At 42.7% G+C, this 18,318-nt stretch overlaps 1 protein-coding gene across 1 annotated transcript in view; it reads right to left on the bottom strand.

Annotated features, from left to right (window-relative positions):
• Positions 1 to 2,996: 2,996 nt before the first annotated feature.
• Positions 2,997 to 18,318, bottom strand: part of GLIS3 (GLIS family zinc finger 3) — a 438,827-nt gene continuing 423,505 nt past the window's right edge. Inside the window, exons 10-11 of the mRNA XM_031449780.2 lie at positions 8,106 to 8,288; positions 2,997 to 7,290 (exon numbers count right to left, since the gene is read on the bottom strand). Coding sequence (XP_031305640.2) covers positions 7,154 to 7,290; positions 8,106 to 8,288 — 320 coding nt within the window. The 3' untranslated portion in view covers positions 2,997 to 7,153. The remainder of the gene's footprint in view (positions 7,291 to 8,105; positions 8,289 to 18,318) is intronic.

Genomic DNA, 18,318 nt, shown 5'->3' with positions numbered 1-18,318 from the left:
TATCAAGAGGGGGGTCAAATTCAGTTTGCATAAACAACCACCTGGACAGTTTATTAAGAATACGGATACAACCATCTTAACCCTAAAAATTCTAACTCAGTAACTCTGGGGTGTGCATTCAGTAGCTCTAGAGTGTGCATGTTTAATACACACCTGGAGCAAGAACATTGGGCAGATGATTCTTGGAATCCCCCTGTTGTCAGCTGTGAGCATCAGAGCCACTTCTATCCGTGCGTATTTTACACAATAAATATTGAACAAATGAACGAAACAACCTCAGTTTCCTCCTCTGTAAAAGATGAGGTTGGACTGGATGTTGTCTAAGCTTTCTTTTGGTTAAACTTCTCTTTATAAAGTTCAGATTATTTCATCCAAGACACTGTGTTCCCTGCAGTTTAAAGATCCAAACCATACAGAATACACAAACCCAAGAACCCAAAGCCACCAGAGAGACCTGCTGAAGAGGATGTGGTCCATGCTAGTGTTTAGCAAGTGTCTCAGGAGTCACGAATAACCATTATCAATTTTATCACAAGCTAGAGAGACAAAGAGGGGCATACACTCGTGCTCATGTGAATTGAGCCTCATTCTCTCTCGTAAGCACGAGTAGCGGACAGGCGGCACTGTCAGGGCTGCCAACCCCTAAGTTTGGGAATTAGGGAGTGAGGCATCATGGGAAACCAGGGGCCAGAGAAGGTGCTGGTGGGTAGCTCTCCTGCTACATGGAGAGGGCGCAGACCACGAGCAGCATCAGGGTCCCCTGACTCTGCTCCAACCATTTCTCGGCAGAGTCTTTGAACATAAAACTCTGACCCGCCTCTCCCTGAGAACCCTGCAGGTTTTGAGAGGCCGCTTCAGCTTCTCACAAGAGCTACGGCCTGAGAAAAATGAAGTCTCCCACTACTTATAACCTCTCAGCATTTCAGAGGAAAAGGTTGGCTATGGCTGCCAAGATCCAGCAAATATTTGGTTAGCTTGGAAAGAATGGGTGCTCATTTTCCAATTCTCACAGATTTCTCTATGCCCAGTTCTTTTTATTAAAAACTCCAAATCCAGAGATAAAGTCAAATGGCACTCCAAGCTCTAAGCATTCATCTGTATCCCGGGGAGCAGAACCCAGAATCTAAACAAAGAAAAGCTTAATCAATAGAACTCATGAATTTCCTCCAGGAACAGTACCCAGCATAGCCAAGGAATAAGCAGAGGGGCTCCTCACGGCGGTTTTCTTTGGGTGGATATTTATGGGAGGGGCCACAGAATGTTCCCTCCGCTCACCAGGGCCAGCACACTGTGGCCAATGGGGCAAATCCTGCCTGCTGCCTTTTTCATTTGTTTCTGTACAGCCTGTGAAATACAATTTATTTACTGTTTTACATTTTTAAATAGTTGAAAAAATCAAAAGAAAAAAACAATTTCATGACATCTGAAAACTACAGGAAATTCAAATTTGTCTCTATAAATGAAGTTTTATTGTAACACAGCCACACCCATTTGTTTGTATATTGTCTGTGGCTGCTTTGGAGCTATGACAACAAAGTTGAGTAGCTGAGACCGAGGCCACATGGCCCTAAAAGCCTGAAATACGTCCTACCTGGCCCTTTGCAGAAAATGATTGTAGGCAGGCCCCCGGAGCAGAGGATGCAAGACTTGACCTTCACTGGTATTTGAACTAAAAACTAAAAAGTATTTATGCACAGTTAAGTAATTATAAAGCAAACACCTGTTTAACCTAACACGTGGGGTCAAGAAATAAAATATGGTTGGGCCGGACCCCGGAAGTCCTCGAGAGGTGTGCCCTTTCTTCCTGACTAGAGTTAATCAGTACCTGGACCTTTGTGATAATATTTTCTGTGCTGGTGTTTACATGTCTGCCACCTAAATCCTGTATTTGAATTTCCTTGTTTTCAAACTGTATCTACATAGAATAACACTGTAAATTTGCTTTTGTGTCTTGTTCTTTTTTTCAACATAGTTTGTGAGACTCGGCTCTGAGTTACTGCATGTGGCCACAGTGGCCGCAGCCCTTGCTGCATCGCACTTCACTCCATTACTTTAGCACAGCTCACTTACTCTTTTTACTGCTGGTGGACAGTTGGGTCATTTCCAGTTTTTGGCTATTGAGGATGGCATTGCTATGAACATCTTGTATCTGAACCATCGTCAACTTATGCAAGAGTCTCCCGAGAGGGGTGTGGAACTGTTGGGTCGCAGGGTATGCGTATCTTCAACTCTATCAGTTAACCAACTCTACAACATGATTCTCCAAACGGGTTGGACCAAATCACCCTCCCATCAGCTGCCTCCTTTTAGGGAGCACAGAAGCTCTTTGTGTCTTATCAGTCAGCACTATTTCCATCTCCAAGCCCTAAACCACCGGAGTGTGCTGCCTGTCCCTCGTCCCCAGTACTTTGAAGAGCCAGACAACATGGATGGGAGCCATCAGCCCTCTTGCTTTGTATCTTCCCTTAACGTAATTCTCAAGTTTTAAAAATTCAGTGAGAGAACTGCCAGCTTTCTAAGAATGATCCTTGTGAGAAATGTGATGTCTTTTAGAATCCTGTGCTTGGCAATAGGTTGGAGTGAAAGCATCCTGACCAATCTTTCCACTATCCCACCCCCCATGGATGGTAGCCAAGGAAACACGTTCATCACACCAGAGGGTCAGGCGGCCTCCCAAAGCCTGTAGATCAGACAAGACAGGGGATCAGGGAAATAGTACCTGCTCCTTTCCTTTCTCCTTCGGGAAATCAGAGGACTTCAAATGTCAGGGTATTAGGAAGCTGATGCCTGTGTCCTTCTCGGCAGGATTCTAGGAAAACTGGGCAGAAGGGGCCCACTCCGATGGCCAGCATGCCGTAACCCCATCACCTGGAGGACCACGAACTAGAGGCACTTCTGAGGCATGATGTAGCGCTGCACTGAAAAGGCATAAATAAACCCCAAACCCTAGCACACATTTATCCAGTTTTTGAAGCGGATTAATAGAATAACCAATAAAACATGTATAAAAGCTTTAATTAAATCTGATGAAATAAAACTTCATGTTTTATTTATGGACACTCCCAACATGTAAAGGATTCAGGGACACATGCATTTTTACTGCCATTTCATCCTCATATCTATAATTAAATCCAGGCTGCAGCTCTGGCCCAAAGCAACGCGGCATTTTAAAGCTGGCCTTGGCCACGCCCTCCCCAACCCCCATCTGCTTTTAATTATAATTACCATCCTAGTACGAGGGAGGCTGATGGTGAAACTAAACAAAATAATGAAACAAACAAACAAAAAATGGTTGTTGCCATTGGGTTTTAAAACGACACACTGAAGGAGTTCAGGCAGGTGGGTGCACCCTCTATTTCCAGTTTTATTATGTACCAAGTGCACAATCCCTTCATTTTACTTTTGACATATAAAAAGGACTTCATGAAACAAGGCAAAATAACTTATGATTATATGAAACATAACTGTGACAAATCACAAAACTATACATATTAATAGAAAAAAAGTGTACCTAATTCTTTAAAAGATTTATGACAATAAGCACCAGATGTGCCCCTAGAGTAAAATCAGCCCCATATCCAGTATGATATATGCAGTTCATTTCTCTACGTGAGTGTGTATAACTATGTACAAGAGTCTGTGATTTATGGAAAACAGATTTCCACTTTTTTCCCCCAAAGTGCTTTATGTCAGCAACATTACACAGGATGCTCTGCTGTCTGTACAAAATAAATCTCTTCTTTTTTACACTCACCATTTGTCCATTGAGTGTTTTTGTTTTTTCTTTTTTTGCTTTGCTCATGACAAAAAAAAAAAAAAATGTAACCACAGAAATTCCACACCACCAACAAAATGTGCCATTAAAAATGCTGCTATAAAACATGGTCAAAACAGTCAAATAAAATACCAGATAATTAAATTGGACATTTACAATCACTATTTCCAATACGTCAAGGCAACTGGGAAGCAAGGTTGTTGGATAGGGGTTGAACATTCACCTCTGTCCTAGGGTGCTAATGTGCTTGACAACTGCTAATGTTAAAACAACAGAACAACACCAAAGCTCTGTTTCATCAGTGGAAACTTTGCTGTGATCTACTGAAGACCTTCTGTTCATTTTAGAATCACCTAGATAATTTGGGGGAGACACGGGTAAAGGGAGATGCCCCATAGGACTAGTAAATATTTAAATAATATTTAACAGCTGATCAGAGGCTAAATTACAACTTACATTTTGATGCAGTCCCTTTAGGGAATTAAGACAATGCAGCAAATGAAATGTCTCTAGGCATACTGATTTTTTTTTTTTAATGTAATAGGATAATTGGCTTCGGGCTGTGTGTATTTTCACAAGCACGAGTTTTTTAAAAAGGGGGAATGACAGTCTCAGTTCGGATGTTTATGAAAATGGTTACACATCAAGAGTAAAAAGGCCAGGAAATGGAAGAGAATAATTTTCTGAAGTTTCCACTTTTACTACTACAAACATAATGATGAAAGCGTATATAAATCATGTGCAATGGGAAAGCAAGCAAGGGACAAATTTTAAGGTCAGGCGAGATCCTGGAATCTCAGGCCAGAGTGTATAGTCTTGAAGGAGCCTGGAGGTTTCATGTCTTGGGCCCTAAGCTCAAACCTGCAGCTGTGGGGAAACACGGTGTGGGGGGTGGGGTGGGGAGTGAGAGGCTTTGCAGGCTGCACTGAGCCCTCCCTCTGCTAAAAGGAATGCCCCTCAGGGGCAGGGCCAGTCCCTGCTGGGGAAGGAGGCCCTGTAGCGGCTGCTGCCAGGTGCCCCTTGGCTCCTTCCCTCCTCAGTGAGGCCAAATGCAGGCCTAGAGACATGCAGGAGCGTCTCCTTCAGCCAAAGTTTCTGAGGTTCAGCTTCTGGCTTTGTCCTCCTTCCCTGTTTCCACCTTAAGTTATAGCAAAAAGCCATGGGCAGGCTGACGTCAGCTGCAGTAGCAACCATCTTTCCATCTTCTTCCTCCTCATCACACAAATATGTTTTGAGTTCCCCACAGAGGATTCAGTATTGAATGGATAGATTGTCTCTCTAAGATATCAGAGCTTTCCCTTCTCTGAGGGTGTGACAAAGGACATGGGTCCCTTTTGAGGCCAAGGGACACAACCCACGAACCCTGCCAGAAGGGTGGGACTTTGTGTGCAGTCTGAGAGCTCATTTGGAAAGAAAGTCTGACGTGCGTCCTTTTGTAAAGCAGAAAAGATTTTTGTAAAGTGAATAACTCGTCTCTTTTGCAGACATGGACATCTGTGTCATGGCTCTTCTCAGATGGGAGCCCACTAGCCAGAGAAACTAGACTGACTGCGTGTGCTGAGTGCACGTAAAGACAGACCCCGTGCTTGGTTCTTTATGTGCCTTATTCTACCGCACGTCAGAGTGAAGTCCGGAATCAGGCAGAACACCACCTCCTGTGCAGCCAGACTGGAAGGACCCGCCTGTCAGGATACAAACTGTCACTGGATCCCAAGTCTGACACCAAGCTGTTTAATTGTCTTGTTGAAGGTTGTAATTATCTCGGTTTGACAAATAGCATTGTTTCATTTTTCTTCAGATAACATTTTTAAAGAGAGAGAAAAGAAATCATGAGACGTGAGAGCACTGGAATGTCACAATTTACTGGGGGTCTTTGGAGTTTGGCTTATTTTTATAGTCTCTGCTATAGGACTCCGGATCTTTTTAACAGCTTGGTAAAGGTGTTTTTAACAGCTTGGAAAATGGCTTCCTGTTTAGGTTTGATATCAAATGGCTAAGAGCTCTGTGAAAATTCCAGGCCCTCAAAAACAGAGTTTCAGTAAAAAAAGGTTGTTTCCTTCTGGCCACCTTTCCAGAGCTGCCCCTCTACCTGCCTTGGGCCAGACCTTGCTCAGAGCTGGTGTTCAGGCAATGGTGGATGGTGGGAGTGCCTGAAGCACAGTCAAGAAGAGGGTGAGAGCGATGCACAATGGGGAAGGGAGAGACAGACACACAGACAGACAGAGGGGAGGTCCTGGCGGAGGAAGCAGAGGCTGTAGGAAACAGCTGTGTGTCGGGCACTTCTGGTTCGGTTTTCTGGGAGAACCAGGAGCACACCTCCATGCTGCCTGCTCTCAGCTTCTAGCTGGTCTCTCGTCACAGCACCGGAGCAGAGGCGACGGGTGGACCTTTTCTTTTGAGCAAGGTCTTCAAGGTCGAGTCACGGAGCAGAGCAGTCAGCCCACGAGGGTCTCTGTGGCAGCACTGGGAAAGGGGTGCCCCCTCATCTCCCTCAGGTGGCCTTGGTTGAATGCAAAACTAACATTCCAGGTGCTCACAGGTGCTGCGAGGCAGGGCCAAGTGGAGGCCGAATGTACGGAGTTGGGGTGATGAAAATAATTATCTCCATCCAAAGAACAGACCTCTAAATATTGTTTTTAACCTTTTAAAGTAGGTATGAAGTCTTTAAAATGAAAGAACTAAGGTAGGTTGCAGGAATATAAAACAAGCTGTAGTGCTTTTCAAAGGACTGTGCTTGACAGACCTTCTTATCTTGCTTTTGGAGAAACACTGAAAAGCAACTGGTTAGCCTGGGAATATCTCAGGGGAGAGAGGCAGCCAGCTCACTGGCACACCAGGCCGGGGCTGGGAAGCCCGGGGCCCCTCTAGGAGCTGAGCCCCCACCGCGCTCTGGGCTCGGAATGTGGATTTCCCTGGCTGTGCCTGGCTTGGTGTCAGCCGGCAGCGAGGAGAGGACGAGCGCTGGGCCCCGCGGTTCACTGTGCTGCTGGCAATTTGGGCTGTTCTTCCCTATTTGGAGTTTTCAGCCAGGGTGATCCCCGAACTACATTTTCACCTGCACATCATTTCCTTGGTATCCTTTGAGGGTTGACAGGCAGGAAGTAACACGTATCCGGTAGAGTGAGACTCTGAATTCCCTTTGAAAAGAGTCCTGCCGGTTACTGGCAAACACAGAGAGAAAAAGGAGCAGCTGCAAACATGCCTGCAAAGCCCAGCTCTGACCATCTAGCCCTGCCTTCCAAAGACACACCTGTGACTTGGTAGGTTCTGTTGATTTGCTCGACATCCTTTTCTTGTAGTCTGTGAAAGCATGAGAACAAAAGGTGGCAAGGAACAGAAGATTCTGGATGCCGGTGGTACTGGAGGCTGGGGGGGCTTTTAGCCTTCAGTATAGACAGAGGAGAGCTGGCTAGGACAGCGGTCCACAGCACTGATCTGCAGGAACGTAGCGTCTTCAGGCCCGCTGCGAAGAGGCTCCCCAAAGAGGCTTGAGGAACCGGAAGGCAAATCATACACTGGAAGAGAAAGAACGCACAAGTAAACCTGGCCTTGGCACATCCGCCAGGCATGCAGGCGGCACCGGCTGACTGGGGGTCAAGGAGGCAGCCTTGCTGGGCCAGGCCCTGCAGTGGGTCTCTGTTTTCGGGCACCTTGAAAGGGACGAGGCTGATGTGCAGGCAGACGGCTAAAATCTGACTTGGCACAAAGTGGTCTGAGTAGGAGTAAAAGTGAAGTGCCGTAAAGAAGGGTGAGGGTGGCCTCAAAAAGGAGGTGATTTTAAATCTGAGTAAGAAAAGGACGGAATTCTCACAGATGGAGAGGTAGAGAAAGAACATTCCAGAAGGATGAAACAGGGAGCAAAGATAGAGAGTAGGGGCATATGGGGCAAGCGTGCCGGCAAAGTGCAGGCGCACAGCCTGTGAGGAAGACACGAGACATGGGAGGGCAGGTCGGGAGAGTTTGATCAGGCTCAACTCCTGGGGGCTCTGAATGCCTCACTGAGAAGAGCAGACTTTAGACACCTGGAAACTATTGACTGTATCTAAGCAGGAAATCGCCTTCTTTTAGCCTTCAGTTTTGGAAGGCAATGGTTCTGGTAGCATGGAGGGCAGATGGTAAAGATAAGGAGCTGACTCAGGGACACCTGCTGGAAGGCTGTTGTCTTCGTCTGGGAGATGTGATGGCATGAACGAGGGTGGTGGGAGTGGAAGATGAAGAGGAGAGACACTTCATGGGCAGAGTGAACAGGGTTGATACGGTCTGGGGAAGCCCTCCCGGTCTCACTTGCTAGTCTGCCCGTGTGTCTAAGCCACAGAGAACAACAACACACCTGTAATGCCCGAGTGAGCCGAGAAGGCTCTGTGGAAAACGTCAAAGCCAGCCTGGCCCATGGACGCGGGGAGCAGGCAGTCCTCGAAGGAAGGCCCCACATTGCAGGAGCTGCTTGGTGGCACGGTTCTCTGAGAGTCAGGGTAGTGCGGGGGGCAGAGTGTCTGCAGCTGCCCATAAAATCCTGAAATGCAAGCACAGCCTTGAGCTACTGCAGGGCACAAGTTCCAAAGATCATTTCAACCCAGCAAGACCCTCACTCAGCCTGGCTTCCTATGACAAAATCCCTTTAACCCTAAGTCCACCTATAAAGCCTTCTGAGCAAGTCTCCATAATGCACTCTTTGAGCAGAAGCTCTTCTACCTTCAGGGAATTTCAAGTTTGCTGGTGATGACATTCTTTATTGCTTGCTCCAGTACCTGAAATGGAAGGGGTGCTCACCTTCCTAGACTCTCCAAACAGTCCTAAACACTGAAGATCTGACCTTTAGGGGACATTCCTACCCCCTGCCCTCCCACCAGGTTTTGAGTGCATCTTCCTTAACTTCCTGTATTCTATCTTCTATTCCGTATTTCACATTTGGTAAAAAAAACCTGAAGAATACTCTTTTAACGATGCCTACCTTAAAAAAAAAAAAAGCAACAAAGATTTATCCATTAGTCCTTCTAAGAGATACATCCATACATATTTATATCTTCCTCATTATTTTGAATAGGTACACAGTAGCCCATAGCTGGATATATTACAACTTACTTAACTATTATTACTGTTGATCTTTGCAGTAAATGGGAAAACTGTATGTGAATAAATCATATAATAAATATATGGGAAGATTTCTTAATATTTGAAAATAATCAACATTTGGCTAATCTTGTTTCATTTCTCGCTCTCAATTTTTTTCTTACTTAATGGAGTTTCTTCTTGTGGTCCTATGTGGTCCTTTTCTATGATCCTCCACACCGTCCATGATACCTTAATTTTTCATTCTTCTGTCTTGCCTCATGATAAATTTAAGTAATGGAGTATTTTCTTGAGTATATGTTTTTTTAAAAAAAGTAATGAAACTTTCATTCAATACTTTATTTCACAGTGTCTGTTTCCTCAACTCTAAAATATGGAAGTCACTATCTATTTCAGAGGGTGACTATGAACATTAAGCAAGTCATTGGAAGAGGAAGCCCATACATGGCATTTGAAAGCGCTTTATAAATGTCAGTTATTATTGATATCATGACTGTTTCTGGTGGAAAAAATGAGGGATTAGCAGAGGAAGTGCCCCAGGGTTCCTTCCACAAACATTACATGATGGAGAACACAAAACTAATTCATGGACTTTGAAGCCCTAGTCCTGTGTGCTTTCCTCCACTAGAACTGCTGCTCCTTACCCAAATCACCTATCAGCAGGTGGGGAAGGTGCTCTTTGGGTTCTTTTTAGCCCTCTTTAAGGAAAACTAAGGCGCAATGACACATCCAGCCTACTATGCTCACAGCTCTCTTCGTTTCTGACCAATACTCTCAAGGCAGCCCGTATAACTGCTCAGAGTCCCCTTGGCCAGGAGGCTTGTTCTATGGTGCTACGAACATCACCCTAGAATGTGTGCCGAACTGCTCATAAAGATACAGGCCAGCCCTCTAGGAGCTTAGAATTCAAGACAGAGGTGTGGATACAGATTTATGCACAGGGCACACTCGTAGTAGAAAACAAAATAATAATATCCATTATAAGCAACCAGTAGTATACCTTATATAGAATCAAGAGGAAAAATCCATATAAGGTTTGGGGGAAAGATTAAATGCACATTAGCAGTACTGACCAGGAAAATACATAAAGAAATTCCATGTCAAGGCAGGAGAAGAAAGAATGGAAAACTGCTGGCTCTTCTCTTTCCTAAGGCTTCTATGTGGACTCCATAGACAGATGGGCAAAGGATCCAAACAGACCACTCAAACACTCATATAATTATCAGCCAATATGGACAAATCGTCAGTCCTCTAGCCATCAAAGCAATACAAACCGAGACAAAGACAAAATACTACATTCTACCTATCACATTAGCAAAGATTTCTGAAAGTCATTCTTGGTGCTGGAGTGAGGCTGGTGAAGAGGGCACAGTGTTGGAGACACTGCAAAAGAGTATAAGCCTCTGGAAAACAACCCGACAACCTGCGTCTAGAACCTAAATGTGTTCATATTTTGGACATGGGACTTTTACTTCCAAGAATGCTTCCTAAAAGTATATTCTGAAAAACAGAAGAAATTCTGCACAGAGGTAGACATCACAGAGCTAGTTGTAACAGAAAACTGAAGAGTCAAAATAGCCAACCACAAGAGAATGGTGAAGCAAACAGTAATACACTTACATGATGGGAATACTAGGTAACCACTAAAATAATGTCTACAAGGAGTTTTTAACATTATGGAAAAACCATTATTAAGGTTATAATGGGTTTTTTATAAAAGCAAGATACAAAATTGAATATGGAGACCAGGGTCGGCTATGGGGAATTCAATGTATAGGACAGATTGCAAGGCAACATATCTATAGTTGTCTTTGGGGGTGGTGGTTTGGCTTTGTATTTTTCTGAATTTTAATAGTGATGAAGAACAAGTACTCTGGAGCCAGACTTCCTGGGTTCAAATCCTAGCTCAACTACTTACCAACTGTGTAGCCCTGATGAATTACTTAGCCTCTGGGTGTTTCAGCTTTCTGCTTTGTAAAATGGAGTTAAAAGTAGTACCTACACCTCACTGAGTTATTATGAAGATTTAAATAGTTAATTAATTAAATATAATACATTTATATATTATATATTATGACTTGATTTAATTAATTATATAATTAATATTTATATGCTTTAATAATATAATTTATATAACTATGTTGCCAAATAAAAAAATTTTAAAGTAAAATTATTTCACAATAATGTAGTCAGTTCCTAGATCCTGCACTAATACACAGATCCTGATTTCTTCATTCATCCCAGTGCAGGCTCAAAACAGCAACACGTTTGAGTGGTCAGAAAGACCTGGGATGTTCACCTTCGTGGTTTGGGAGGTTCCTTGGACCCCTCTTGACTTTGGGTACCCAGTGGCCAGGCACACGTAATCACGGCATCCCCATCAGTAGGAAAATGTTACCATAAACCATCATGGTTGGTTTGTTAGAATGAAATGTCTCCTCACTGAGCAAAATAGACAATAATTGCTATTTATATTCCTATGACGCGCCATTCAAATCTGTCACCCATAAATACCCTGATAGCATTCCTCAGCGTAAAATTAACCTTCCAGGAAGAAAGACATTTTTCACTAAACTCCCACAACTCCCCAAATAGGGACATTAATCATTCAGGTATGTCAGGGACAGTGATAGAGACATTCACTGGCCTTTTGTGAAAACCAATTCATTCTCTCTTTCCTGTCTTCTCCCTGCTTTGAAGAGAGAGAGGAATTTCACATGGTTTCAATCTGCATTTGAATGTTGTGATGTATAAGAGTATAGATGGTTTGTGATGCAGTGAAATACACCGGGTGATGTTAAATAGTAAACCCAGTATTCTGGGCTCCATCTCCCAGTTTCCCCTGTCTGGATGAGTGAGAGGGCAGAGCAGACTGTAATTCCTGCCTGTGGGTGTCTTGGCTCACATGAGAAACAGTCGAGACCGGAATGGCTCCACAAGCATGTTTTATCACTCTCACAGCCAACTCAGGGAAAGAAAATCCTCCTTATGAAATCCCGTCCTCCATGAAGCCAGCTCCTAGAGACGCCAAATACACTGGTGTGGATGACTGTGGCCACTCAGATCAGCGGGCTTTAACGTACACTCTTCCCACTGCTATTTCCATAAAACTAACAAAATTAAAAAAATTCCATTGGGGTTTTGCCACACACACAAACCCAGAGAAAGTCTAGCTCGTTTCTGATGAATGGCTCCTGTATTCCAGCTGTTGGATTTCATGGAGTAAATTTGGAAGGAACACTAGCTTTAGGACCCAAAGCAAAATGAGGCAAGATGTTAACACATTTCGTGGGCATAAAATATAAGAGGGATGGCAAAGTCGGCCAATCTGTCAGTCAGCCAGGCAATGATAGTTATCAAGTGCTGGTCAAGGTGCTTTTGGAGAGACCAAAGAGATGGAAGTTAAGACCGTGTCCTTGGGTATTGATAATGCAGTTGGAACAAGAACACATACACTTATAATAGCTTAAGAATGCACAAATAAGTTTATGTTAACAATAAATGTTAGCCATTACATTTAGTTAGCAAATCACCCCTTCCCCATTTTAGAAGTTATTTTACCTCCAAGAATGGAGGGGTTGGGGAGGAATTTGCCGCTCCTGAAGGTCAAGGAGAATCATTCCTCCTCTTGTCAATTTTGGCAAGTTTTTTCCTCTTCTCTAAAAACAAACTTGTTTTTCTAATTATAAAAATACTTGGAATTAAGTGTACCAATTAGAAAATATAGAATAGTATATGCAAAGAAAGGAAAAAAAATTATCTTTATTTCCACAATTCTATATGAGCAGATGTATACACAACAAAACTAGAACATTATATACATTGATTTGCATCCTGTTTTCTCCCCTATTATCTATAGCTTTACATAGCACTACAACTCATTCTTAAAAATCCCTCCTCTTTACTTTGTCACATGGGGTCACTGATGGCTCTGTGGTGACTGGTTAGATCAGGAGAGCACTGTCACTCTTGTTGCTTAATGATAATAAAGCAGCCCCATGAAGCTGGGTGTGGACTGCCTTTCCAAAGTGGAAGGGGAGTGGAGGAAGTTAGAGGAGAAAGGAATCACATGACTAAATATGACAATGGAACAGTATTCTCCAGGGCAGCACCATCCAGTAGAACTCTGTGTGTTCATGGAAATGATCTATGTCTCACTGTCCAACACAGTAGCTGCGAGTGGTTACTGAGCACCTGAGATGTGGCTAGTATGACTGAGAAACTGACTTTTAAATTTTACTTTAGCTTTAATTAATTCAAATTTAAATGGCCACATATGGCTTGTGGCTACTGTACTGGACAGTACCCCTCCAGGGCAATCTGCATTCCCAGGTTTCACATACTTTGTTTCAGGAATGTTTCTGATTAAATTCATGGATTAAAAAAACATATGACCCACCAAGAATTTAAATAAAAGCCAGATAATGATTTTTAGACTCCTGGCCTTCAAGATAGGAAGTCTACTAGACTCTATTACATTTATCTTTTCCTTACCAATTTACACTCTAGTCTTTGTGGAAGGAACTAGAGTATAAATACTTCAATATATAAATAATGGTCACTCAACTCACAACTCTCAGCAGGGCTGATGACCATTATTTTAAGCTAAACTTCCAGGGCATTTCCGCTTTCCTGCAGGAACCAGTTTCCCTTCTGGAAGTAAGAGATGGAAAAGGGAAGATGTCACCCACATTTCTTCCTGCGGACTGTGGGCCCAGTTCACTGTGCCTACTGGGAGTGGCCACAGCACAGGTGGGTCTCCAACTTCTCTAGCACTATGGTCAAGATGGAATAAAGTCCTACAGAGGCTCTGCCCAACTGCTACAGGAGGTAACTCATGGAGGGAGACGAATACCATCAGCTCCAACTTCGTCAAGGTGCTATGTCAGCAGCTGCCTACCTAGTGGGTTTGTTTATGTAGCAGATGGCTCTGCAAAACAAAATTCTTGTTCTCCTTTATGATGCGGCTGGGAACCACCACCGAACTCTGGGCACCAGGAAAAGTGCTGGATGGACAACATTCAGAAGCAGGACTGACCCTTCCCTGCAGTAGCTTCTTCCTGGACCATAATGACAATTTACAGATGCAGACAGCCCATGTGTGGAGCCCATCACAGGCATCAGGAAAGGCCCCCAGAACTAATTCCCCAACCAGAGTGTGGCCTGATCAGGCTGAGCAGGACCCTTTATGAGGCTCCTTGGAAACAACACTGCCAGTAATCGCTTCCCAAGATCCCTCATAATCTTCAGATGTGAAACCCTTCAACTCCTGTGTGGTCAGAGTATCATTCCAGGCATCCAGGCCAAACACTCTTGTTTTCAGATACTGGAATCCCAGGAGTCATCTGTTCCCTTGACCTTTCAGAAGAAACACTGGCTAAGTGTGTGCTTGCTTTTGCTATTGTGTTTTTCTAAAACGGGGGTGTTCATAGCACCTACTTCACACAATAACTGCAACGATTAAAGAGGGTTAAGAGATGACCCATGCGAAGGGCTGAGCGTGTGCCTGGCACACAGCACTCCACAAATGTTACTCTTTATTTTTCTTCCCTGTTCTTCTAATAACACAAGCATTTCAACTTTTATGCTTTCATTCACTCAACAACTGTCAGTAACTAAGCACTTAGTCAAGTGCTGGAGACACAGTGGCGAATAAAACACACCCCATGCCTTTTGGAGTTTATGTTTTAGTGAGAAAAAAAGATAAACCTATAAATGAGAAACCAAATGATACAATTTAATATTGTACGTGATGGCAAAATGGAAATTTCCTTTACAGGATGTATAGAGATGCAACACTTTACCCCAGAATGCATTCAAAGTAGGAAGAGGAAAAAGCAACAAATAAGAAAGAAGTCTGGGTTTTTAAAGCTTTTTAAAAAGAGCAGTGGCTGTAGTTCCTTTTGTCTGGCCCCATCTGCTGATGGTAGACGTAATTAGGAGGCTATCCCACAGCTCGCTGAGGACCGGCCCTGGCTGAGTGGTTTTTCTGCCAGTGGTGCCAGTCAGTGGGGGCCTGGGTAGGAGAATAGGCAGCCATGAGTGGCAGAGGCAGAGCTGGCAGTGCCTCAGTTTTTTTGGGGTACAGGTGTTTGCTAGCCAAGTGGAAGGAAGGATGTATATTTATGAACTTAATGACTCTAATCATTTTTCTGCAGAGACTATAATTTTGTGGGTTACTGTAGGAAGGGTAGAGCTTTTGGCCTCACTCACATGACTGCTGCACATGCAGGGGCATGAATGAGCCCAAGTGATGAGCAAGAGGGCTCAAGTCAAGAGAGTTCCAGGGACAAGGACACAGAAAGAAGATGCACGACCCAACTCCCTTTGGCTTCCCTAATGTCTTCCTAACTCTCGTATGGCCCTCTGTGCATTCCCTCCTACTCTCTGGGGACCCTTGAGCTGCCCCCTTTGAATACCTTCTGTAATCCATAATATAAGCCACTGAACAGAAAGAGACAAAATAGGGAATTCTCTGGTAAAGCTCTTAAAGGCCATGAGACTATGACCTTTGGTGTCATATCTCAGCTTGATTTCATACACTCCCGACTTTACTCAGACAAAGGCCCAGGGAATCACATACTAACTGCTCACATGGTAACTTAGTATTAGAAATCTTTTAAGATTCTTTCACGGGCGGCCTCTGATATACCTGTCTTGTAAGTAGGTGATTCAAACAAATATTCTAATTTTATGGACAAAGAGATGGAAGCAGAGGAGCCGTTGAATCCCTTGCCTTTATAACCAATACTTGGTTTATATGAAACTGTGCAAATAAGAGAAAAGTGAAAAATTCATATAATCATTTTAATATTTAAAAAACATCCAGATATTTGGAATTATTTATGGATCTAGCCTTTACCTTAAAACAAATGAGCAGCAGAGCTAAAATAGTCACCACATAATCTTCCACTAAGCCCAGCACTTTCTCATTTGTGGTCCTTTTGCTTAGGCTTTTTGGTAGACATTTTGGTTAGTGTTACACCTACACTTCAGACAATTATGTCAGAAGGAAGGAAAGAAACTAGTATTTATTTGCTCGGAGATGAGCATTGTCCTAGATATTTTATACGGAAAATCTTCATTCTTGAAACAATTTTTTAAAAAATTGAAGTATATAATTGATTTATAATTTGTGTTAGTTTCAGGTATACAGCAAAGTGATTCAGAGATATATATATATATATATATATATATATATATATATATATATATATATATATATATATGTATTTCAGATTATTTTCCATTATAGGTTATTACAAGATATTGAATAGAGTTCCCTGTGCCACAGAGTAAATCCTTGCTGCTAATCTGTTTCATGTATAGTAGTTTCTATCTGTTAATCCCATACTCCTAATTTATCCTCTCTTTCCCCTTGAAACTATAAGTTTGTCTTCTATGTCTGTGAGTCTGTTTTTGTTTTGTATATAAATTCACCTGTATTATTTTTTCAGATTCCAATATAAGTGATACCATATAATGTTTTTCTCTGTCTGACTTAGCTCACTAAGCATAACATTCTCTAGGTCCATCCATGTTGCTACAAAGGGTAATATTTCATTCTTCTTTACTTAAAACAAATTTTGAGTTAAGTAGTATTGTCCCCTGTTTGTAGACAAGGAAAAGTTCAAATAACTTACCCAAATCCTCACAGCTACCAAGTTTCAGAACTAGGACTCAAATTCTGATCTGTTTGGTGATACAGTTCATACAAACAGCAGCTTAAGCTCATGAACCAATCAATTTAAACAAAATCTTTTCATTTTTGTTGAAGTCCCTCACTGTCAGATCACAGGCAGAATTACTCATGCTGGATCAACATTTCATAAAGTACAAAAATTTACCTTAGGGAGAAAAGCGTTGAATTAATTAACAAAATGATGAGATTACCTAAATACTGAAAAATTCAAAAAACTCTCAAGAGTAGAAATAGACATTTCAGAAATTTCTTTTGGCCAATTTTCTGATTTGTTCACTATTTTATTTTTATCCATTGCATACAAAACTTGGATCTGGGTTCAAATCCTGGATAACTTATTCATCAACTGTGTGTCTTTGGATGAATTATTTTCCTTCTTGAGCCTCATTTTCTTTTAAAATAGTACCTATTTTCTATGGTTGGAGACAGCATTATACATGAAAGTGTTTATAAAAGCATCTAGTGCATTCCCTGGCATGTTACAGACCCTTGGTAAATAACAGCAATTATTATTATTATCATGAAATGAGCTTGGGTATTTATAGATTCTGCATAATGCACAAGCAATTCTTGAGCAATTTTTCTCTCATCACCCACCACCCTTAGGTTAAAATGATCCTGCTCTTAAAAGTGAAATGTCTACAGTTTGGTTGCCATTTTTTTCCTTGGCTCCTGGTCTTGGCCAACAACCTCAGCCAGGTCTTCATCCAGTTAGAACTCTACTAAGCTTCCTCTCTGGAAGTGGTGGAGAAATTGACTCTTCATTTTAATACGGAGTCTATAAATGGGGGAGCTACAGGAACAGCTCACAGACTGTGTTAGGAAGACAGATTTTTCTTCATGCTGAGAACTGAACCAGCTTGCAAAGCACTCGAGCTATTTAAGACTGACATTTAAGCAACTACTGTACTAAGAAAGAGGAAAATAATGGAAATAATAACCCTTTAAATTCCATTTGGGCACATTTCTATTGAAGGAATCAGGTTACAGTGGTTGGAAAGCGGATCACTGGAGCAACCGCCTGGTCCCCTTGCCCTTGGTCAGATGGGCTGCAGCATGAGGGCTGCAAGTTAAAGTCCACCTGGTTCCAAGAAATGGGACCACTTTGACCTATAACTTCTACCACAGAGAGGTGCCCTCTGAACACTCTGGGTGCTCTCCTCTGCTGATGCCCCTCACAGCACCTCACCTGGTCTGCAAGAACCTGCTAACAGTATTGATTACTGTGAGCCACGTTCCTCCCCTCAGAGCTGAATACTCATGTCCGGGGGTGGGGTAGGGGAAGAGGGAGACAGTCTGCTACAGATGTCTGCAAAGGTTCAAATAAGGGGATGGGAGTGGGCAGAGCATGTTGCCAAAAGGGACAAAAAGGAAACGGGAGAAAGCAGAGCGAGAAGGAAGGCGTGTGTAAAACACTCTTGGTGCAAAGATGTAATCGATTTTCATTTAAATAACTTCAACCCACCCAAAATCCTAATGCGTGGTGGCCTATGGCTTCCAGATTCTCAAAATGATAAGCTGCCAAAGTAAACTAATTGTAATGTGTCTCAGTAATTGCCATGTGTGGGTATATACAGTTATAGTAAAATGGTTCCGTGAATCCCGACGGTGATAAAGCACATTTGGCAATTACATAAAATAGAGACTCCCAAAACCAGAAAATCTGAAGATTCTTAAGAAGGATATGAAAGCAGGCTTTGCCACTAGTTGGCTGTACGTCCTTAAGGAAACCATAGCCTCTCTGAGCCGATGAGTCTCCATTTATAAATGG

This window comes from Camelus dromedarius, chromosome 10 (genome assembly GCF_036321535.1).
Source record: "Camelus dromedarius isolate mCamDro1 chromosome 10, mCamDro1.pat, whole genome shotgun sequence".
Lineage (NCBI taxonomy): Eukaryota > Metazoa > Chordata > Mammalia > Artiodactyla > Camelidae > Camelus > Camelus dromedarius.
Note: the sequence above shows the minus strand (reverse complement) of the source record. Positions and strands in the feature narration are given on the sequence as shown.